The sequence below is a fragment of the Telmatherina bonti genome (genome assembly GCF_933228915.1).
Source record: "Telmatherina bonti genome assembly, chromosome: 15".
Classification (NCBI taxonomy): Eukaryota; Metazoa; Chordata; class Actinopteri; order Atheriniformes; family Telmatherinidae; genus Telmatherina; species Telmatherina bonti.
The window spans coordinates 36059758-36084500 of NC_136613.1; the positions used below are offsets into that span (position 1 = coordinate 36059758).

Genomic DNA, 24743 nt, shown 5'->3' on the forward strand with positions numbered 1-24743 from the left:
TCGACCTCATCACCATGAGAATCTCCCGTTCCACCTCATCACCATGAGAATCTCCCATTCCACCTCATCACCATGAGAATCTCCCGTTCGACCTCATCACCATGAGGATCTCCCGTTCCACCTCATCACCATGAGAATCTCCCGTTCCACCTCATCACCATGAGAATCTCCCGTTCCACCTCATCACCATGAGAATCTCCCGTTCCACCTCATCTCCATGAGAATCTCCCGTTCCACCTCATCACCATGAGAATCTCCCGTTCCACCTCATCTCCATGAGAATCTCCCGTTCCACCTCATCACCATGAGAATCTCCCGTTCCACCTCATCACATGAGAATCTCCCGTTCCACCTCATCACCATGAGAATCTCCCGTTCCACCTCATCACCATGAGAATCTCCCGTTCCACCTCATCACCATGAGGATCTCCCGTTCCACCTCATCACCATGAGAATCTCCCGTTCCACCTCATCATGATGAGAAGCTCCTGTTCCACCTCATCATGAGATGAGAATCTCCCGTTCCACCTCATCACCATGAGAATCTCCTGTTCCACCTCATCATGATGAGAATCTCTCGTTCCACCTCATCATGATGAGAAGCTCCCGTTCCACCTCATCACCATGAGATGAGAATCTCCCGTTCCTCCTCATCACCATGAGAATCTCCCATTCCACCTCATCATGATGAGAATCTCTCATTCCACCTCATCACCATGAGAATCTCCCGTTCCACCTCATCACCATGAGAATCTCCCGTTCCACCTCATCACCATGAGAATCTCCCGTTCCACCTCATCACCATGAGAATCTCCCGTTCCACCTCATCACCATGAGAATCTCCCGTTCCACCTCATCACCATGAGAATCTCCCGTTCCACCTCATCACCATGAGAATCTCCCGTTCCACCTCATCACCATGAGAATCTCCCGTTCCACCTCATCACCATGAGAATCTCCCGTTCCACCTCATCATGATGAGAATCTCCCGTTCCACCTCATCACCATGAGAATCTCCCGTTCCACCTCATCACCATGAGAATCTCCCGTTCCACCTCATCTCCATGAGAATCTCCCGTTCCACCTCATCACCATGAGAATCTCCCGTTCCACCTCATCACCATGAGAATCTCCCGTTCCACCTCATCATGATGAGAATCTCCCGTTCCACCTCATCACCATGAGAATCTCCCGTTCCACCTCATCACCATGAGCATCTCCCGTTCCACCTCATCACCATGAGAATCTCCCGTTCCACCTCATCATGATGAGAAGCTCCTGTTCCACCTCATCATGAGATGAGAATCTCCCGTTCCACCTCATCACCATGAGAATCTCCCGTTCCACCTCATCATGATGAGAATCTCTCGTTCCACCTCATCATGATGAGAAGCTCCCGTTCCACCTCATCACCATGAGATGAGAATCTCCCGTTCCTCCTCATCACCATGAGAATCTCCCATTCCACCTCATCATGATGAGAATCTCTCATTCCACCTCATCACCATGAGAATCTCCCGTTCCACCTCATCACCATGAGAATCTCCCGTTCCACCTCATCACCATGAGAATCTCCCGTTCCACCTCATCACCATGAGAACCTCCCGTTCCACCTCATCACCATGAGAATCTCCCATTCCACCTCATCATGATGAGAATCTCCCGTTCCACCTCATCACCATGAGAATCTCCCGTTCCACCTCATCACCATGAGAATCTCCCGTTCCACCTCATCATGATGAGAATCTCCCGTTCGACCTCATCACCATGAGAATCTCCCGTTCCACCTCATCACCATGAGAATCTCCCATTCCACCTCCTCACCATGAGGATCTCCCGTTCCACCTCATCACCATGAGAATCTCCCGTTCCACCTCATCACCATGAGAATCTCCCGTTCCACCTCATCACCATGAGAATCTCCCGTTCCACCTCATCTCCATGAGAGTCTCCCGTTCCACCTCATCACCATGAGAATCTCCCGTTCCACCTCATCACATGAGAATCTCCCGTTCCACCTCATCACGATGAGAATCTCCCGTTCCACCTCATCACCATGAGAATCTCCCGTTCCACCTCATCACCATGAGGATCTCCCGTTCCACCTCATCACCATGAGAATCTCCCGTTCCACCTCATCATGATGAGAAGCTCCTGTTCCACCTCATCATGAGATGAGAATCTCCCGTTCCACCTCATCACCATGAGAATCTCCTGTTCCACCTCATCATGATGAGAATCTCTCGTTCCACCTCATCATGATGAGAAGCTCCCGTTCCACCTCATCACCATGAGATGAGAATCTCCCGTTCCTCCTCATCACCATGAGAATCTCCCATTCCACCTCATCATGATGAGAATCTCTCATTCCACCTCATCACCATGAGAATCTCCCGTTCCACCTCATCACCATGAGAATCTCCCGTTCCACCTCATCACCATGAGAATCTCCCGTTCCACCTCATCACCATGAGAACCTCCCGTTCCACCTCATCACCATGAGAATCTCCCGTTCCACCTCATCATGATGAGAATCTCCCGTTCCACCTCATCACCATGAGAATCTCCCGTTCCACCTCATCATGATGAGAATCTCCCGTTCCACCTCATCACCATGAGAATCTCCCGTTCCACCTCATCACCATGAGAATCTCTCGTTCCACCTCATCACCATGAGAATCTCCCGTTCCACCTCATCACCATGAGAATCTCCCGTTCCACCTCATCACCATGAGAATCTCCCGTTCCACCTCATCACCATGAGAATCTCCCGTTCCACCTCATCATGATGAGAATCTCCCGTTCGACCTCATCACCATGAGAATCTCCCGTTCCACCTCATCACCATGAGAATCTCCCATTCCACCTCCTCACCATGAGGATCTCCCGTTCCACCTCATCACCATGAGAATCTCCCGTTCCACCTCATCACCATGAGAATCTCCCGTTCCACCTCATCACCATGAGAATCTCCCGTTCCACCTCATCTCCATGAGAATCTCCCGTTCCACCTCATCACCATGAGAATCTCCCGTTCCACCTCATCACATGAGAATCTCCCGTTCCACCTCATCACCATGAGAATCTCCCGTTCCACCTCATCACCATGAGAATCTCCCGTTCCACCTCATCACCATGAGGATCTCCCGTTCCACCTCATCACCATGAGAATCTCCCGTTCCACCTCATCATGATGAGAAGCTCCTGTTCCACCTCATCATGAGATGAGAATCTCCCGTTCCACCTCATCACCATGAGAATCTCCTGTTCCACCTCATCATGATGAGAATCTCTCGTTCCACCTCATCATGATGAGAAGCTCCCGTTCCACCTCATCACCATGAGATGAGAATCTCCCGTTCCTCCTCATCACCATGAGAATCTCCCATTCCACCTCATCATGATGAGAATCTCTCATTCCACCTCATCACCATGAGAATCTCCCGTTCCACCTCATCACCATGAGAATCTCCCGTTCCACCTCATCATGATGAGAATCTCCCGTTCCACCTCATCACCATGAGAACCTCCCGTTCCACCTCATCACCATGAGAATCTCCCGTTCCACCTCATCATGATGAGAATCTCCCGTTCCACCTCATCACCATGAGAATCTCCCGTTCCACCTCATCATGATGAGAATCTCCCGTTCCACCTCATCACCATGAGAATCTCCCGTTCCACCTCATCACCATGAGAATCTCTCGTTCCACCTCATCACCATGAGAATCTCCCGTTCCACCTCATCACCATGAGAATCTCCCGTTCCACCTCATCACCATGAGAATCTCCCGTTCCACCTCATCACCATGAGAATCTCCCGTTCCACCTCATCACCATGAGAATCTCCCGTTCCACCTCATCACCATGAGAATCTCCCGTTCCACCTCATCATGATGAGAATCTCCCGTTCCACCTCATCACCATGAGAATCTCCCGTTCCACCTCATCATGATGAGAATCTCCCGTTCCACCGCCTAACCATGAGAATCTCCCGTTCCACCTCATCATGATGAGAATCTCCCGTTCCACCTCATCACCATGAGAATCTCCCGTTCCACCTCATCACCATGAGAATCTCCCGTTCCACCTCATCACCATGAGAATCTCCCATTCCACCTCATCATGATGAGAATCTCCCGTTCCACCTCATCATGATGAGAATCTCCCGTTCCACCTCATCATGATGAGAATCTCCCGTTCCACCTCATCACCATGAGAATCTCCCGTTCCACCTCATCACCATGAGAATCTCCCGTTCCACCTCATCACCATGAGAATCTCTCGTTCCACCTCATCACCATGAGAATCTCCCGTTCCACCTCCTCACCATGAGAATCTCCCGTTCCACCTCATCACCATGAGAATCTCTCGTTCCACCTCATCACCATGAGAATCTCTCGTTCCACCTCATCACCATGAGAATCTCCCGTTCCACCTCATCACCATGAGAATCTCCCGTTCCACCTCATCACCATGAGAATCTCCCGTTCCACCTCATCACCATGAGAATCTCCCGTTCCACCTCATCACCATGAGAATCTCCCGTTCCACCTCATCACCATGAGAATCTCCCGTTCCACCTCATCACCATGAGAATCTCCCGTTCCACCTCATCACCATGAGAATCTCCCGTTCCACCTCATCATGATGAGAATCTCCCGTTCCACCTCATCACCATGAGAATCTCCCGTTCCACCTCATCACCATGAGAATCTCCCGTTCCACCTCATCACCATGAGAATCTCCCGTTCCACCTCATAACCATGAGAATCTCTCGTTCCACCTCATAACCATGAGAATCTCTCGTTCCACCTCATCATGATGAGAATCTCCCGTTCCACCTCATCACCATGAGAATCTCCCGTTCCACCTCATCATTATGAGAAACTCCCGTTCCACCTCATCATGATGAGAAGCTCCCGTTCCACCTCATCATGAGATGAGAATCTCCCGTTCCACCTCATCATGAGATGAGAATCTCCCGTTCCACCTCATCACCATGAGAATCTCCCGCTAAAATATTTTGAACAACTCTAGATTTGATCCAATCTGATAACCAAAATCTGATCAGATGACTTTTGATCAGCCTGCTCGATGACCTCGTCCCGTGCATGCTCTGATTGGTCCACAGTTCCTCAGACAGGTGTTTCATGTCTTCTTCAGATCCCGATCTTCTCCCACCTGTGCACACCCAGCAGATTGTTTCTGAAAACTTCGTTTTATTATTTAGAACCTGAAATTTCCCATTAAATCATTACGTAACAGAAATAAAGTCACATTTTCTAGAACAACTAATTGTTGTGATATCATCAGTGTCACATGTTGGTCTGGATCACCTCTGAAATCCGCCGGCAGCAGTGAGGAGGTATACTCTGACTCATGTGTTGGACAAGCTGCACCATGCCCCAATCACTTTTCTCACTGCAGTTTGAACAATGGTGTCCACCGTCCCTCCCTCTGCACTGCCCCACCAGGACTGAAGCAAGGCGTGGACTTTGGTGGGTGCGAGGCTTCGGTGATGGTACCACCAGTAAACACCAACTCTGGTGATGGTTTGCCTGATCTCCAGCAGCTGCAGCCGCTGGTCAACGTGCTGCTTCGCTTGCAGCCAGAAAACTGGACGTTTACTGGTGTTCACAGATAAAACCTGGAAAATAAAACGGTGCAGAGGGATGCAGACATGTTGGAAAAGAAGATGTAAACAAATAAAATTCCCTGCATTTGCAGAAAAAGTTTTAAGGAGAAGTTTGGAGATTATATCGTGCTGTGCTGCTACTGAGGCCCCTGATCCTCCAACCACTCGGATCTTACTTCATCTCTTCTGAAGGAGATATCTGTGGCTGACTCACGGTGTATTTCTGAAACCTGGGTGGGTGTTGGGAAGCGGCTTTGTCCTTCTTCACATCAGTATTTACTGATGAACACTCCTCCAGATTCCTGAAGGCTTTTTCATGTTTCAGACTGGAAGATCAGCTCACAGGTCCAGTTTTTAACCCCAGAGTCTGAAGATGAGCCGGTTTGTTCACCTTAAAAAAACCAAAACATTTTTAATCAGGTTTAGTATTAAAACGGTTTAAATCATTTCTTGTTGTGTTTAAAGTGATGGATTTTGCCGTTGATCACAGAACCTAGTTCTGATGTAGAAGCAGTTTTAAGGTGGCCAGATCCAGACCCATCAGGAGACTCTTCATGCAGGAGGCGTGTGTCCACAGAGTGTGTTACGAGCTCTGCAGCTCAGGCTGATAACGCTGAAGATGAAAACGCTGAAGCTGCATGTTTAAATGACACCTGACATGTCTGAGGTTTAAACGAGAAACTTCACAAGAAGTCAGGAAAGACATTGATGTTTTACGTGAGTGAGGAGCAGGGAGATGCCCTCAGCAGTGGTCTGCTTCACGGCGAAGCTCTCGTCTGACTGGTGTGTGTGCAGCTCACAGAAAAGTGTGTTTTTGTGTATGGAGTGTCTGTTTCTTCTCACATCTCCCTTCTGGCCCCGGACAGAGGGGTCTTTATGGCTGTTTGTAGGAGAAGAGTGGGCCTGACAGCAGAAAGTTGGCTCTCAGACAAGACCAGCAGTCTGCAGGCGCTTACGGGAAATGGAGCGAGGGTTGGGGCGAGGCTGGGCTGGCTGGAGGGGCGCACGTGGCCCTGCCAGGCCTGTGGCCCCTGTTGGCTCCAGATCCTGCAAGCTGGAGCAAAACTTCACCTCATCAGACTGAAGAGTGTTCTGCAGCTTTGGTCCTGATGGGCTGAAGTAAACAACCGTTTGGGTTACGCTGAGAGAGCAGAGGAGCAGCACCTGCAGGACATGCTGAGCTTCTGCTCAGACATCTCTTCATGCTGACCACTGCTCTGCTCAGGCAAAGCCTGAACTTCTGTCCTCCTGCAGGTCTCCAGAGGGGCGAGTGTGTGAAAACAGTTTCAGGCTTCAGAGCCGAGGTGTTTGTACACACTGAGGAGATGACACCCATCTCCCCAGCGCTGAAGCCGTCTGCCGGCCTGTTCCAGGCGTCGTTATCTCCCCCTCGGCCCCTCGGGGCCGTCGGGGTTACAACACTCGCTGTCTGTGTTCCTGCGAGCAGATCCGCCAATTACCTGCCAAACATGACTAATTTATTGTGCTGCCAGGTTTGAGCGTCAGGCTGATGGAGAACTGCAGGCAGCTTTCAGGTGTGAAGCATGGGCCGTGTCTCGTCATGCAGCTGATGTGGGAGACCCCGTTTGCCCACCCAAACAGACGTGTGCTGAAGCCATCAGTCTCAACTTGTCTGCAGCTTTAGGGCTTCAGAGGAGAAGCTGAACAAAAGAGGATTATGATGTTTAGCTGTGGGGCAGAGGAGGGAAAGCGTGGAAGTGGCTTGTGACTGCAGAGGCTGAGGAAGGACAGAAGTTTAGGCTTGTCTCCAAACACATGTAATCAGATGTCTCCACTCCCTCAATCATTTTCCTTCTTCTTCTTTACAGACCTCCAGGACTGACAGGCAGTCCGGTCATCTCAGACATCTCTCTGATCCGACTGTCACCCCACGCGGCGGCCGGGACGGCGGAGTCGCCGTTCAGCCCTCCACATCCGTACGGTCCTCACATGGAGCACTACCTGCGCTCTGTTCATGGAAGTCCCACCCTGTCCATGATCTCCGCCGCCCGAGGACTGAGTCCCGCTGAAGGTGAGCCGTCAGGACCAGGTCTCCACTCCTCCCAGCAGGAAGAACAATCCAGCTCCTCACAGACTGGAACCAAAGAGCCGACCTGTTGGTTAAAGTCTGCTCAGGTAGACAGAAGAGCCTGGGATGACTCCTGGTGGTGTGCAGCCCGTAAACATTTAGGATTCAGTGTGTCTCAGTGGTGATTAGAGCGAGCAGCTTCAGGATCAGGACCAGTTCTCTATAAAAAGTTCTACTTGGCTGCAGCTCACTGGGAGAAGACGTTCTCCAGTCTGCCCTGATGATTATTCAGCCCACGCTGATCATAACACAACTTACTGACTGAAACACCTTTCATCAAGCGTGTTATGGTATTTCTTGCGGCGGTATCGGGCACGCTCTCTGCGGTGCAGACGGGCCGCCAGCTTGTTTGTACTGTACATGAGTTTGGGCAGGAGATACCGGAGAAATTAGCACCGATACAAACGCTGTTCAAACAACCGGTTGGAGAAGATAGCAGCCTCCGCCTGGCACCAAATACATCAACAAACACGCTGCAGGCTGCAGGTAAAGCCTCCTCACCTTCCCCACAAGCTGAAGAGACGCAGCACAGATAACCGCAGCAGCGTGGAGCCTTTCTGAGCCGGGCCTGGACGGAACGCGTCGCTGCAGCCACAACTCGGCAGGGAAAAGACTTCCATACATATATATGTAGATAGATAGATAGATGGATAGATAGATAGATATGTATATATGTATACACACACACACACACACACACATATATATATATATAATGTGTGTGTATATGTGTATACATAAATATGTATATATATATATATATATATATATATATATATATATATATATATATATACATATATATATATATATATATATATACATATATATATATATATATAGATAGATAGATAGATAGATAGATAGATATATTATATTAGTTATTGTTATTATAGCTTTCGTTTATTAGAAACTGAATAGAAATGAGAATAAAAAACAGCTTAATCTGTTGAGCCCTGACTGGTTTGGTTGTGCTACATAAACAGAAACGTTGCTGGGAACCAGCGCCGTGACGGTTCTGAGCCACCTGCTGGTTCCGGGACACGTGACCTAGCAGCGGGTCCTGCAGCTGAAGCAGAGCCATGTTTCTGTCCCTCGCTCTGTATCAACCCAGCGCTGGATCCTGACGGGACTCCATGTTGTCCAGGCAAACCTTGCAGAGGCGTGTTGGAAGCTGCTTGAGTCCCAGCGCAGAGACAGAAAGTCCCTTCTGTCTCCGGATTGTCAGGTTTCCTGCTGGATGCAGATCTGAAGCTTTAATTCTGTCTCTAGATTTTCTAGCTGTGGTTCTGCTCCACAATTTATTCCCAGTCCTTCAGACAGACCTGACTCCTGCCTCCCACTGGGGAGAAAAGGGTCGGGTGTGCGGCTGGATGTAGGAAAGGAAAGACCATCTACCCCCCAGTCTTGTAGTTTCAGACATTTTAAATCCATCTTTACTGGCTGCAGGTGCAGCACGATGAGTTTTGTGTGTCAGATGCATGCTCTTCATTCACAGAAGAAGAGCTGGAATGAGGCGCGGTCTCCGCACGCCCCCCGTCTCAGCCTCGTCCTCTGCTTTCTCGTCTCCCTGGAGATCATTCCTATAACCCAGCAAGCATCAAAGACATCCGCCTTTTATCAAAAGCCTCCCGCCCCGGGACATGCAGGCCTGCTGCAGTCTGCAGATCTGCAACACAAGCCCCTCCTGTCCTCGCTTCAGTCCATCCAACTCTTGTCCTGTCTTTTGTCCTTCAGTCAAACTTGTGACTGCATCACTTTTCTCTCTCTTCCTGCCACAGTGACCCATGAACACTTGAAGGAGCGCGCCCTGTTCAGCTTTCCCCCTCCACCACCAGGAGCCAACCCCACAGAGTACTACCACCTGATGGCCAGCGCCAGCCAGAGAAGCCCGTACAGCGACCTGCTCATGCAGAACGGTGCAGCGGCGGCGGCGGCGGCGGCGGCAGCAGCAGCTCATCTACCAGATTACATCAGCCCTGTGGACGGTGAGGAGGTCTAACAGCTGGAACTTTATTCCAGTCAAACAGCAGATAAGCAGCCACAGCTCGACTGGATCCTTCCAGTCAGGCTGGACTGCTTATCACGCTCGCTGCTAGAGACGTCAGGACGGCGTGTAGACCGTAAACACAACCAGACGCAATGATTCACGGATCCACCAGGTCGTATTTTAGTCCCACTAGAAGAGAACCAACAAGCCAGATGATGAAACTGATGCAGGATGTGGTCCAGCGTGGTCCTGCTGGACCAGTTCTCCTGTTCCACCATCAGGATGTGGTTCAGCATGGTCCTGCTGGACCAGTTCTCCTGTTCCACCATCAGGATGTGGTTCAGCGTGGTCCTGCTGGACCAGTTCTCCTGTTCCACCATCAGGATGTGGTTCAGCGTGGTCCTGCTGGACCAGTTCTCCTGTTCCACCATCAGGATGTGGTTCAGCGTGGTCCTGCTGGACCAGTTCTCCTGTTCCACCATCAGGATGTGGTTCAGCATGGTCCTGCTGGACCAGTTCTCCTGTTCCACCATCAGGATGTGGTTCAGCGTGGTCCTGCTGGACCAGTTCTCCTGTTCCACCATCAGGATGTGGTTCAGCGTGGTCCTGCTGGACCAGTTCTCCTGTTCCACCATCAGGATGTGGTTCAGCATGGTCCTGCTGGACCAGTTCTCCTGTTCCACCATCAGGATGTGGTCCTGCTGGACTAGTTCTCCTGTTCCACCATCAGGATGTGGTCCTGCTGGACCAGTTCTCCTGTTCCACCATCAGGATGTGGTTCAGCATGGTCCTGCTGGACCAGTTCTCCTGTTCCACCATCAGGATGTGGTTCAGCATGGTCCTGCTGGACCAGTTCTCCTGTTCCACCATCAGGATGTGGTCCTGCTGGACTAGTTCTCCTGTTCCACCATCAGGATGTGGTCCTGCTGGACCAGTTCTCCTGTTCCACCATCAGGATGTGGTTCAGCATGGTCCTGCTGGACCAGTTCTCCTGTTCCACCATCAGGATGTGGTTCAGCGTGGTCCTGCTGGACCAGTTCTCCTGTTCCACCATCAGGATGTGGTCCTGCTGGACTAGTTCTCCTGTTCCACCATCAGGATGTGGTCCTGCTGGACCAGTTCTCCTGTTCCACCATCAGGATGTGGTTCAGCATGGTCCTGCTGGACCAGTTCTCCTGTTCCACCATCAGGATGTGGTTCAGCATGGTCCTGCTGGACCAGTTCTCCTGTTCCACCATCAGGATGTGGTTCAGCGTGGTCCTGCTGGACCAGTTCTCCTGTTCCACCATCAGGATGTGGTCCTGCTGGACTAGTTCTCCTGTTCCACCATCAGGATGTGGTCCTGCTGGACCAGTTCTCCTGTTCCACCATCAGGATGTGGTTCAGCATGGTCCTGCTGGACCAGTTCTCCTGTTCCACCATCAGGATGTGGTCCAGCGTGGTCCTGCTGGACCAGTTCTCCTGTTCCACCATCAGGATGTGGTTCAGCATGGTCCTGCTGGACCAGTTCTCCTGTTCCACCATCAGGATGTGGTTCAGCGTGGTCCTGCTGGACCAGTTCTCCTGTTCCACCATCAGGATGTGGTCCTGCTGGACTAGTTCTCCTGTTCCACCATCAGGATGTGGTCCTGCTGGACCAGTTCTCCTGTTCCACCATCAGGATGTGGTTCAGCATGGTCCTGCTGGACCAGTTCTCCTGTTCCACCATCAGGATGTGGTCCAGCGTGGTCCTGCTGGACCAGTTCTCCTGTTCCACCATCAGGATGTGGTCCTGCTGGACTAGTTCTCCTGTTCCACCATCAGGATGTGGTCCTGCTGGACCAGTTCTCCTGTTCCACCATCAGGATGTGGTTCAGCATGGTCCTGCTGGACCAGTTCTCCTGTTCCACCATCAGGATGTGGTCCAGCGTGGTCCTGCTGGACCAGTTCTCCTGTTCCACCATCAGGATGTGGTCCTGCTGGACCAGTTCTCCTGTTCCACCATCAGGATGTGGTCCAGCGTGGTCCTGCTGGACCAGTTCTCCTGTTCCACCATCAGGATGTGGTTCAGCGTGGTCCTGCTGGACCAGTTCTCCTGTTCCATCATCAGGATGTGGTTCAGCATGGTCCTGCTGGACCAGTTCTCCTGTTCCACCATCAGGATGTGGTTCAGCGTGGTCCTGCTGGACCAGTTCTCCTGTTCCACCATCAGGATGTGGTTCAGCATGGTCCTGCTGGACCAGTTCTCCTGTTCCACCATCAGGATGTGGTCCTGCTGGACCAGTTCTCCTGTTCCACCATCAGGATGTGGTTCAGTGTGGTCCTGCTGGACTAGTTCTCCTGTTCCACCATCAGGATGTGGTCCTGCTGGACCAGTTCTCCTGTTCCACCATCAGGATGTGGTCCTGCTGGACCAGTTCTCCTGTTCCACCATCAGGATGTGGTCCTGCTGGACCAGTTCTCCTGTTCCACCATCAGGATGTGGTTCAGCATGGTCCTGCTGGACCAGTTCTCCTGTTCCACCATCAGGATGTGGTTCAGCATGGTCCTGCTGGACCAGTTCTCCTGTTCCACCATCAGGATGTGGTTCAGCGTGGTCCTGCTGGACCAGTTCTCCTGTTCCACCATCAGGATGTGGTCCTGTTGGACGAGTTCTCCTGTTCCACCATCAGGATGTGGTTCAGCATGGTCCTGCTGGACCAGTTCTCCTGTTCCTCCATCAGGATGTGGTTCAGCGTGGTCCTGCTGGACCAGTTCTCCTATTCCACCATCAGGATGTGGTCCTGCTGGACCAGTTCTCCTGTTCCACCATCAGGATGTGGTTCAGCATGGTCCTGCTGGACCAGTTCTCCTGTTCCACCATCAGGATGTGGTTCAGCATGGTCCTGCTGGACCAGTTCTCCTGTTCCACCATCAGGATGTGGTCCTGCTGGACCAGTTCTCCTGTTCCACCATCAGGATGTGGTTCAGCATGGTCCTGCTGGACCAGTTCTCCTGTTCCTCCATCAGGATGTGGTTCAGCGTGGTCCTGCTGGACCAGTTCTCCTATTCCACCATCAGGATGTGGTCCTGCTGGAACAGTTCTCCTGTTCCACCATCAGGATGTGGTTCAGCGTGGTCCTGCTGGACCAGTTCTCCTGTTCCACCATCAGGATGTGGTTCAGCGTGGTCCTGCTGGACCAGTTCTCCTGTTCCTCCATCAGGATGTGGTTCAGCGTGGTCCTGCTGGACCAGTTCTCCTATTCCACCATCAGGATGTGGTCCTGCTGGACCAGTTCTCCTGTTCCACCATCAGGATGTGGTTCAGCGTGGTCCTGCTGGACCAGTTCTCCTGTTCCACCATCAGGATGTGGTTCAGTGTGGTCCTGCTGGACCAGTTCTCCTGTTCCACCATCAGGATGTGGTTCAGCGTGGTCCTGCTGGACCAGTTCTCCTGTTCCACCATCAGGATGTGGTTCAGCGTGGTCCTGCTGGACCAGTTCTCCTGTTCCACCATCAGGATGTGGTTCAGCGTGGTCCTGCTGGACCAGTTCTCCTGTTCCACCATCAGGATGTGGTCCAGCATGGTGGAAGGTCTTCCCTGAAAGAGACGTTGTCTGGATGGGAGCAGATGTTTCAGCATTGATGGAGCTTCCCAGATGTGGAAGCTGCCCACGCCATCGGCACTAATGCAACCCCATCCCATCAGAGATGCAGGCTGATAACAAGCTGGATGCTCCCTCTCCTCTTTAGTCTGCAGGACACGCCGTCCATGCTGTCCACAAACTATTCCACATCTTCATCCAGGTTTCCACTCAGAACATTTTAAATGAGCTTTGGTCCAGAGAAGACGGCGTGTTTCTGGATCCTCTTCACATATGATGGACCTTTAACCTGCATGTGTGGATTTCAGCCTGAACTGGGTTCACACTGGTTTCTGGAAGCTTCCTGAGTCCATGCACTGGTTTCCAGTAGAGAAGCATGTTATATTGCAGAAGATCACCAGCATCCACACTGGTCCATGCATACAGAGATTCCTTCTGATTCTGAATCTTCAGATGATTTTCTGCAGACGGTAAAATGTTCAACAGTTTTCCACAACTGTTCCGACCCAGTTGGTCTCAGACTGGTGAAGCTCTGTCCATCTTTCCATCTGAGAGACTCTGCCTCTCTGAAGTGCTCCACCCAGCCATGCTACTGGCCTGCTCTCAGTTAAACCAGTGAATGCTCCTCCAGATGTTTCCCAGCCTTTTGTTGCTGCTGTTTCCAGATGTGCTGCTGCATTAGAAGGTCTCATCATCTGGCTTTCTGTTTATCTTCTACTGGGAAGAGAAGATGGCTTGATGGGACTTGGAAACGTTCTGGTTTTATTTACGCGTTCTGGACTGGCGCTTGTACCGTTTTGTTCTGGACCTGAAGGCAGATCCAGAAGAGAAGCTGTAAAAGCTAACAGATACATGTCAGTGGGATATCTGCACGTTAAAAGTCTGATCAAACCCTCTTTCCAGCATCAGTAAAACACACATCTGTCTTCCATTCTGGCTGCATGGGTACGTGCCAGACTTTACAGCCATCCTATCCTTTGTTCTCAGCAACAGGCATGTTGATACCATCCTATTATTCTCCTTCTGGAGGCTGGTTTATGAAAGACTTTCCCACATCAAAGCTTGAGATTTTTTATTTACACACATGGTTAGTCCAAGGTGCAAAACACTGAGAGCCTGAAGGCCAGGTTCCTATAAAAGCCTGTTATCATGTTGCAGTTGATTCAGCCGTGTTCGTGATACCAGTAAAACCCCACAAAACGGGTCAGGTATGGGAAGGGCAGCATGGGAGGAGAGTTCCCTCGGCTCTGCTCTCTCAGGACACACATGTTACCGCTGACACACATCTACACGCAGTGGAATCAGAAGGCAGAATGCTCACACACCCTTACATGTGTTTGCACACTTAAGCACAGAGACCAGCCTGTTCTTTGACGGCAGCTCGGAGCGTCAGGCAGCGGACCAGCGGTTTGATTTCTGCAGCAAGAAGCAGCCAAGAAGCTCTCAGCCCGTATAAACCTGGAGCAGAGTGGAAACAGTGCATGGAAGTCAGGCTTTCTGAGTCCTGATGACGCCGGTCCTGCCTCTGTCCCCCACCCTGTCCATCCCGCTTCCTGATAAAATCCTGACTCCACTGCTGCTGCCTGAAGTGACCTGAGTCCCACCGTTCCCCACAGAGAGGCTCCAGGCCCTGCAGAATCCTCCACCTCAGCGGCCGCCGCCGTGCTAACCCACACGTTTGGGATGGTTGTTTGCTCATCAAGCCACAGCCTCCTTCACCCCACTGCCCCTTCACAGCAGCCCCCACACTTACTGCCACCATCCCACCAGCTTTAATGCAGTGTCCTCCCAGTCTGAGTGATGTGGTCTGGGTTGCCAGGTCAGAGGCTCTTCCATCGCAGCCTCTGCACACAGAGACCATATTGACCAAGGCAGCAAACTAATGGTGGATGCGGGCAGCCGCCAGCTGAATAAAGAGGCTTGTGTGCAGTCAGAGTATGTCGGAGTAATGTGGTGACTACATGCACCCCCCCCCCCCCCCCCCCCCCCCCCAGCTGTTTGTATTGGAAGGTGGAACAGATAAATCCCATATTAAAAATCAATTTATGCGTTAATATTCAGCAGACAAACCGCCAGGACCTGAAGCCCTCGGTGAACCCACAGTACGTCTTCTCAGGCGTCCGCCCCCTCCCGCCGCCCGGAACACACTGCTGCTGTGAGAAGGGTGTGTGTGTGTGTGTGTGTGTGTGTGTGTGTGTGTGTGTGTGTGTGTGTGTGTGTGTGTGTGTGTGTGTGTGTGGAAAATTTCCAGTCATTAAATCAGATTTTGAAAATCTTAATTTGAATGCAAACTGCAGGAGAAACACCAGAAGAGGTGTGTGTTCTGCACCAACCGTGCGACCAGCAGCCATGACGGGCTGGTGTGAACTGACTAGCATGATGGTTCAGGTTTTATCGGGCCGTCGCAGCAGACACTGAAATCAGTTTAAATTCTTCCTAAATCTGGTTTTCACTGCTTTTTTAAGGCTCCACCACTGAGCCATGGCAGATTTTCTAACCATGGCGGCCCCTGGCATCATCCTCATCCCGTCCAGGCCGGATCTAGGAATGCATACATGTGGAGCAAGCAGAAATGTGCATCATGTGACACATCATGCTTCAGTCCATTTTTGTTTTTAAGTTTGTTTTCTTAATGGAACTGGGTTGTCAGCCAGATCAACTCCCATGAAAAGGACTGCAGTTTGTCAGAGCTCTATCCAAAGACCTGTCCAGCTTGGGTGTCCCACCTGAAACCAAAGGTCCTGTTGGCGCAGCTGGGGTCAGCAGCTAGATCTGGCCAGGGGACAAAATTATCTATTCACAGCTAAAACCCATTTTCCTATTAAATTCTATTCTATTCCATTCTATTTATGCTTTTATTTATATGATATTATAGATTATATCTAGGGGTTGGGACTTAACTAAAAAATTGTAATTAATTCATCTTGATTTTTTGGATAACAAAATTTTCCCCAAAAAGCAACACTTTTTTCTTTCATTTAAATGGATTTTAAGGTATTATTAAATCAAATAGTAGTAAAAGAAATTAAACTCAAGCTCTATAGATGTCTGGTGAAAACTTTTAAGACAGAAAAAAATGAAACAGAAAACATCCCTGGGGAGGTGCTGCTAACGGAGAAGAGAAAATTACACGTTCTTTTAATGTGACTCGCCAAGAGTCCTGATAGAACTGGAAAAAGAAGCTAGACCTGTTGATGATGGTTCCCCTGAGTTCATCTGTCTCTATTGATCTCATGCCTGATGATTAATAGGTCCCAACCATCCAGCAGTGTTTTCTGTTCCTGTTCTTTCCAGATTTCTTCCCCAGATCCCCTTGAATCTTGTCCCGACACTGTAGATCTTCTTTAATGGACAAATATTTGCTGAACGTAGATTTTCTGATGGAGTTTGGACCAGTGGGGAGCTGCTATCTATCACTGTGGAAAGGGCTTTGGAGGGTGATGCTTTCATACCCAAGCCTGACACCCTTACCTGTCACTAGCTAATCTGCTAATTTTAGAACCCTCCAGATCCTTGTTACTGGATATTCTAGAAAGTTTTCTGACTTTATTGGATTCTAGAACAAGTTTTACAGATTTTTTTTGTTGCATCCGACTCCAGGTTTGATTAGAAGATTATAGCCTCGGACTTTGTTAAATTTCCTCACTTTTCTGGAAACAAGATTTTTAGGGCCTCCTGCCTTCCTCTGCCACATTCCTCAGACTGCATTAAACAGAATATGTCATTCTGACACTCAGCAGTGACTGAGTGAGGGCATGGTTGGGCAAAAATCTGTAAAATGAGCCGAACATAAGACAAATAAGTTGAACTGTAGCGAAACCAAGTCGTCTTTAGTAAAAACCAGTTCTGTTCTTCAGCTGAAGTTACCAGAAAATAAATAATTCCATTAGAAATGAACAAACTGATTAACAGGTATAGGTTTAAATAAAGTGACCTGATGTTATTTCACATTGGGAGGCATTGAGATGAGTGTGTGTGCATGAGGGAGCAGGTATGTAAGGCTGGGTGGGCAGAGAAAAATCACAGCAGTTTGTGGGAAATCGTCGAAGCTCCCACGACAATAGCAGCGGCCAAAGCAAATGTCTGCCATCAGGAGGAAAGAGAGATTTCTGTGTTAGCTTGAAACTGGGGGGGACAGCTCCCCCCAGACTGTATACACAAACCACATATGTTGGTCCATGAGCACATTGGTGGAAGTGTGTGTGCAAACAGGCCGGCAAACACAACAGCGGCTTTGGCCGACACACCGGAGGCTCGCTGGGGATTGAGAGCGAGCGCCTTCGCTAATAAAATTCACAGTGTTAGCATTAGTGAAGTTTAGCAGGGAAAATAAGCAGCTGCCTCTCTGACTGCTGGGGGGTGGGCAGCGGCGTTGCTCCTGGAGGTCGTCCTCAACAGGCCCAGCTTGGGCCTCAACCTACCGGTTTCACCTACCAAACACAATCCAGTTCAATCCCATTCATTCTAGTCCAGTTATTGTCCAGTTAAAACACGTGATCCACATCGATCCCTTCATCATAACTTTGTTCTTATAAACCAGTTCACAACATAATGACCTGGAAAAAGAAACCACCAGAACAGCCCTGAACCAGGAAGGGAAAGCTCCATCTTCCTGGTGGGTTTGGCGAAGTGGAGAGTACATCACCCCGTAAAACCATCGCTGCAGATGTAGACATTGGCTATGATCTATTTGGCCAGAACCTGAAGGCCTGGAGGGACAGTTTGAGTGATTTCTCAAAGTGTAAAACCAGGAACCAAACAGTTTTAAGCCACGCCCACATTGTCCAATAGGATTTTTTTTCTCCCTTACCTTTCTAAAAAATCTCAGGGATTGGGCTCCCCATCAACTCCAAGTTCCCAATTAATCCAGCTTTCCACAACTCATGGCGGGCTCTGCAATGGGCTTGGACTCCCGGTTATCAGAGGAAACGAGAGAGAGAGAAATGAAAAGAGCAAGACACAAGAGCCAACATCAGACTGACTTGTACTAGCTGGAGAGATCTCAGAGAAGAGATGGGATGAAGACGATGCTGGATGAGCCATCGCTAGGGGAGAGGAAGTCAGAGGATGCTGGTGGAGGAAGACCACACAGAAGATGAGGCGCTTCTTGGCATCAGGGTGATGGGAGGAGCTTGACCGAAGAAAGAGGATCAGACCTGAGCTGTGATGACAGAATTAAAGAACGCTTCAGAGCGTAAGAAGATGGAAGTGACGCGAGGGTACTGGTCGGCAACTGTTGTCATGGTAACGCCTCGTCCGTTTCCTCCAGGAAATGCTTCTGTCTGCATGCTGACTGTCATTAGCCTCATGATCTGGGGTTTGTCTCACGGTTCTGCTCTCTACTTACCGCAGAAAGTAATCAGAGTACTGCAGAAAGTAAAATTCTGTTAGCAGGGAGAAATTTTTCGTAGTTTGAACAGTTAATTCACACGTCCATGGATGTTAGCAGGTTTGTCTTTCACTGGAAGTAAAACAATTAGCAGTGTTTCTGTGTCCGGCTCAGCAGCGATCCTCATCAGTCTGCCTCCAGAGAGAAAACTACATTTATTTCTTTTCAGTCACTACTTCCTCACTTTTCCAGAAACAAGTGTTTTAGGGCCATTTCTGTCTCTCTCTCTCTACATAAATGCTGACAGAAGTTATTGGCTGTCTTGTGACTCTCCATGGGCTTCAACCACAACGACACCAACTGCAGACGAGCACAAACCTCCAGTTAAAGCAGTTTGACTTCAAACACACACACGGCGTCCACATCTCTCACCGCTGCCTGTCTTCTGTACCGTATCAGTGTTCTGTGTAGCGTCTGTAATTATGACTCCATATAAATCCAGATCCCACAATTACATCCAGCTTCAGATTCAGTCTCACAGAGCAGCAGCACACACACAAACATATCTACATGTACACACACACACGACTTATTAACACACACTGCAGCCTGAGCGACATCTGTTTTCTCACTCCCGCCAGAAGCTGCTAACCTTCTCAGTTACAACCTCCACCGATAAAACACTCCTTACACACAGGTGAGAGAGGTGTACGTGTGTTCAACTCGGACCTAAACAGCTTCTGCCCGGATGGATGGACGATGAAGATGGGGGTAAAAGTTGCTGCTGGGGGCGCTGTGCCCAGAGGGGGGAGGAGGTGTCGGCCACAAGGTCAGCAGGTCCTTTCCTGCTTTAAAGAAAGCATCATTACGCTCTTCATCAGAGACCAGCCTGGGTCAGCATGAAGTCCAACAGTCCAGGAGTTAGCAGGCAGCCGGAAGCAGCCATGCCAGCATGTAGCATAGCAACATGTTAGCATGTAGCATAGCAACATGCCAGCATGTAGCATAGCAACATGCCAGCATGTAGCATAGCAACATGTCAGCATGTAGCATAGCAACATGTCAGCATGTAGCATAGCAACATGTCAGCATGTAGCATAGCAACATGTCAGCATGTAGCATAGCAACATGCCAGCATGTACCATAGCAACATGTTAGCATGTAGCATAGCAACATGTCAGCATGTAGCATAGCAACGTGTCAGCATGTAGCATAGCAACGTGTCAGCATGTAGCATAGCAACGTGTTAGCATGTAGCATAGCAACATGCTCTGGAAGACGTCTGTCTCGTCTCCGTGGGACACAAACTCTGACAGCTCACAGCCTCAGTCACACATCATGTTTTTATTCCAGCTGTAAAAAACTGATGTGTCTCCTGTGACTCTGGCTTTGTTTGCTTTGTTTCCATGGAGATGAAGACCCTGCTGGTTTCCATGGTGATGAAGGGGGTTTCACAGTAAAGCGTTTACTCTTCTTTTCCTCACTCCGAGGATGACTTTACGCGCCGCTGGGCAGCTTTCTGTGAAGACAGATTCTACGTTCGGCCCTTGTCGTGTGGAGACGTAGTTTGTTTACGTCATGTTCGTCTGTTCAGAAAGCGCGGCAGAAATAATCGGCTTCGTTCAGAAGCGGTAATTATACTCATATCCAGTAAAGTCAGAACAGCTGCGAGGCTCTTTGTTTTAAAAGAAACTTGATGTCTTCGAGCATGGAGGCAGATTACCTCCGCCTCTCCTCCTCCCTCGCTGACGCCCCGCCCCCCCGTGTCTGAGAACGATGACACATTTATTTATTAACCACAAAGACACATTCCTGAGGACGGTTTGTTGTTTTTGCCAACTCTTTGATACACATCTTTGTAATTTTCATCAGTGGTTTTTTTCAGGGCCCCAACTACCGCCGTCTGCCATGTGAAGTTCCCGGGGGCCTTTTAACTGAGCGCACATGTCGGCGCTTTACGACTCACCACCTCCAAACGTAGCGGCGTTGGAGGAAAGAGCTGCAGCTTTATGGCTGCAGGTCTGGCACAGTGATTACAGCGCTGCCGGATTTCATTTAGCTGGGGGGTTTGAGTCTTACCAGCAACAGCGCAGGGTTGCCAATGCTCCGCGTGTGTGTGTGTGTGTGTGTGTGTCAGGACAGCATGCATGTGCCTAGGTGAGCGGCGATGGGCCTATTATGGCCTTCCTGCCTCTCGCGCCTCTGATGATGTCTGCTGTTAGTCCTAATGACACACAGCCCAGTCTGGCTCTCCGGCTCCCAGCAGCACCCACCAGGTGCCGGGGACCTCTCCGTGGGAGTGGGCGCTGCATACCTTAGAAATACTACATAAATTCCCATGAATGATGGACTTCCATCCAGTTTGGAGTGAAACCAGCTTGTCTTCAGGATCATGGGAAAGCATGGCTCTCGTCTTGCCAGATGAAGGAAGAAGTAGAGGGTAGGTTGAGAAGGCCGCTATGAACCCTACCTTTGTGGCTTCGCTTTGTTCTTTCTTTTTAATGGTATTCTGAAATCAATTTGTTTAAATTGCCTCCATTTGACTCGCTCCAGTACAGCGGGCTGAAAGAGATCCCTATCGCAGTAATTACTGAGAACGACTGGGGCCGATTCATTATGCATAAGAGGACGCGAATGTTAAACAGGGCAGCTATGTGTGTGAGAAAGATGGAGGAGATAGAGTTTAGTCTGGAGCAGTCGGGGCTTCCAGCAGGCCTCAGGATGCCTTGTGTTTCTGTTGGACGCTTCATCGCATGACACTGTCCGACACAGCAGGACTCTGTCCGACACGGCAGGACTCTGTCCGCCACGGCAGGACTCTGTCCGCCACGGCAGGACACTGTCCGACACGGCAGGACACTGTCCGACACGGCAGGACACTGTCCGACACGGCAGGACTCTGTCCGACACGGCAGGACACTGTCCGCCACGGCAGGACACTGTCCGACACGGCAGGACTCTGTCCGCCACGGCAGGACTCTGTCCGCCACGGCAGGACTCTGTCCGACACGGCAGGACACTGTCCGACACGGCAGGACACTGTCCGACACGGCAGGACTCTGTCCGACACGGCAGGACACTGTCCGACACGGCAGGACTCTGTCCGCCACGGCAGGACACTGTCCGACACGGCAGGACTCTGTCCGACACGGCAGGACACTGTCCGACACGGCAGGACTCTGTCCGCCACGGCAGGACACTGTCCGCCACGGCAGGACACTGTCCGCCACGGCAGGACTCTGTCCGCCACGGCAGGACACTGTCCGACACGGCAGGACACTGTCCGACACGGCAGGACACTGTCCGACACGGCAGGACACTGTCCGACACGGCAGGACTCTGTCCGACACGGCAGGACACTGTCCGACACGGCAGGACTCTGTCTGACACGGCAGGACACTGTCCGACACGGCAGGACTCTGTCTGACACGGCAGGACACTGTCCGACACGGCAGGACACTGTCCGACACGGCAGGACTCTGTCCGACACGTCCGACACGGCAGGACTCTGTCCGACACGGCAGGACACTGTCCGACACGGCAGGACTCTGTCCGACACTGTCCGACACGGCAGGACACTGTCCGACACGGCAGGACTCTGTCCGACACGGCAGGACACTGTCCGACACGGCAGGACTCTGTCCGACACGGCAGGACTCGCACCTCAAATCCTCACTCGTGACTTGTAACAAAACATAAAGAAGGTCATCTGTTGAAGTTCCTGCTGGTTTGTCTTTTTTCCAGTGTCCCGCTTCTCCAGCCCCAGGCTGACACCCCGGCTCAGCAGGAAGAGGGCGCTGTCCATCTCACCGCTCTCAGACGCCAGCATTGACTTGCAGACGATGATCCGGACCTCGCCCAATTCCCTCGTGGCCTACATCAACAACTCCCGCTCCAGCTCGGCCGCCAGCAGCTCCTACGGACACCTCTCAGTGGGAGGAATCAGGTTTGGGATGTTTCACTTGGTTGTTGTGGATCCTGTCCAGCATCCAGTCCTTCCACATGTTCTCCTCTTCCCTCTCATCCAGCCCCACGTTCAGCTTCCCCCATCCCATCAACCCCGTGGCCTACCAGCAGCTGTTGTCCCAGCAGAGAGGTCTCAACGCCTTCGGCCACACCCCCCCTCTGATGCAGCCGTCACCGGCCTCCTTCTCTGCACGCCAGCACCCCCTCACTGCTCTGCCGATGTCCAACAGCTCCACCTCCGACACAAACCAGGTAGGACCAGTGCCTCACACTGGGATCGGACCAGTGCCTCACACTGGGATCGGACCAGTCCCTCACACTGGGATCGGACCAGTGCCTCACACTGGGATCGGACCAGTGCCTCACACTGGGATCGGACCAGTCCCTCACACTGGGATCGGACCAGTGCCTCACACTGGGATCGGACCAGTCCCTCACACTGGGATCGGACCAGTCCCTCACACTGGGATCGGACCAGTGCCTCACACTGGGATCGGACCAGTGCCTCACACTGGGATCAGCCTTGCGGGTTAGCTGGTCTGTAGGTGTCTATGTGCGACACACAGACAGGAAGATGGAGGCAAACACACACATCTGCCGGACCGGATTCCTGCAGCCTGCTGGGGAAGAGGAGCGTACGGGTCCTCGACTGGTTCTGGACGGGTTCTGGACAGGTTCTGGACTGGTTCTGGATGGGTTGTGGACAGGTTCTGGACTGGTTCTGGATGGGTTCTGGACGGGTTCTGGTCTGCTGTCCTGCCCTGAAACACTCAGACACGATAAGATCACTCTTCATCACTGCTAGAATATTTATAGGAACTTCATCTGAAATCCACAGCTCAGAGCCCCCCCCCCCCCCCCCCCCCCCACACACACACACACACACACAAACTCTGATCACAACCATATTTCTGGTTTGGTTTTCATCCAAATGAATGACTGAGGCCTGCAGAGATGCTGAGCTGTACTGAAGTGCTGGGTGGGATTACACTGACCCCCCCCCCCCCCCCTACACACACACTTACACACTCTCACACACCACCATGTTCCAATAAGCCTCAGTCACTGGGCTCATTCATATCTTTGCTTTCTCTTAGTTCCTATTAGAACTTTAAACGGCCTTCTGAGTGTCTCTGCCATGTTCAGTCAGTGGGCAGATCAAAATCCCTCTCACACACACACACACACACACACACACACTTCCTGAGCCCAGGCCCCTCTGCAGGCTATAACAAGAGCTATAACTCTTCTTCTTTCATATTTGCTTGCGGCTTGGCGATCATAAAGAAGTCTAAAGTGTTTAGTCTCGACGGCGGGCCGCGGTACCGTCCGCCTGGCCGCGGTACCGTCCGCCTGGCCGCGGTACCGTCCGGCGGGCCGCGGTACCGTCCGCCTGGCCGCGGTACCGTCCGCCGGGCCGCGGTACCGTCCGCCTGGCCGCGGTACCGTCCGCCGGGCCGCGGTACCGTCCGGCGAGCCGCGGTACCGTCCGGCGGGCCGCGGTACCGTCCGCCTGGCCGCGGTACCGTCCGCCTGGCCGCGGTACCGTCCGGCGGGCCGCGGTACCGTCCGCCGGGCCGCGGTACCGTCCGCCTGGCCGCGGTACCGTCCGCCTGGCCGCGGTACCGTCCGCCGGGCCGCGGTACCGTCCGCCGGGCCGCGGTACCGTCCGCCGGGCCGCGGTACCCCTCGTGTCTCAGAGCAGAGGACAAGTCAGACAAAAACTGCTCCATAAGCCGACTTCTTATTTATCTGCTGATGTATGAGAGCAATGCGTCAGCTCAGAGGAATCTGGTGTTTTAACCCTTAAAACTCCTCCAGATCTCCGAGGTCTACCTCTCCTACCGTCAGTAACGGCAGTCTGTAACTCTGGGACGGTCATGTGACCCTCCAGCTGGTCTACGGAGGTTTTCTATCCGTCCAGGAGGTTTACAATCCAGACACAACATGTAGTGTTTATTCAGAGACTCTAGATGGTAAATCCACCATTATTTATCACATCTTCATCACCATCACCACCATGTTGCTAAGAGACCTCTATTTTCACCTGGACATGATGATGAAGACACTTCCTGTCAGACTTTCCACCAATCAGAGAGCTTAAACTCGCAGCCAGTTTAACAAAGGAGCAAAAAGTTTATGTTGCTTCATTTTAGTTTCAGAATCTG

The 24743-nt window shown here is 51.3% G+C and overlaps 1 protein-coding gene across 1 annotated transcript in view; it reads left to right on the forward strand.

The window, feature by feature from the left end:
- The window catches only part of gli2a (GLI family zinc finger 2a), an 89927-nt gene that overhangs the window by 53116 nt on the left and 12068 nt on the right, over positions 1-24743 (forward strand). The window contains exons 4-7 of the mRNA XM_079254479.1: positions 7468-7670; positions 9509-9715; positions 22354-22555; positions 22638-22827. Coding sequence (XP_079110605.1) covers positions 7468-7670; positions 9509-9715; positions 22354-22555; positions 22638-22827 — 802 coding nt within the window. The remainder of the gene's footprint in view (positions 1-7467; positions 7671-9508; positions 9716-22353; positions 22556-22637; positions 22828-24743) is intronic.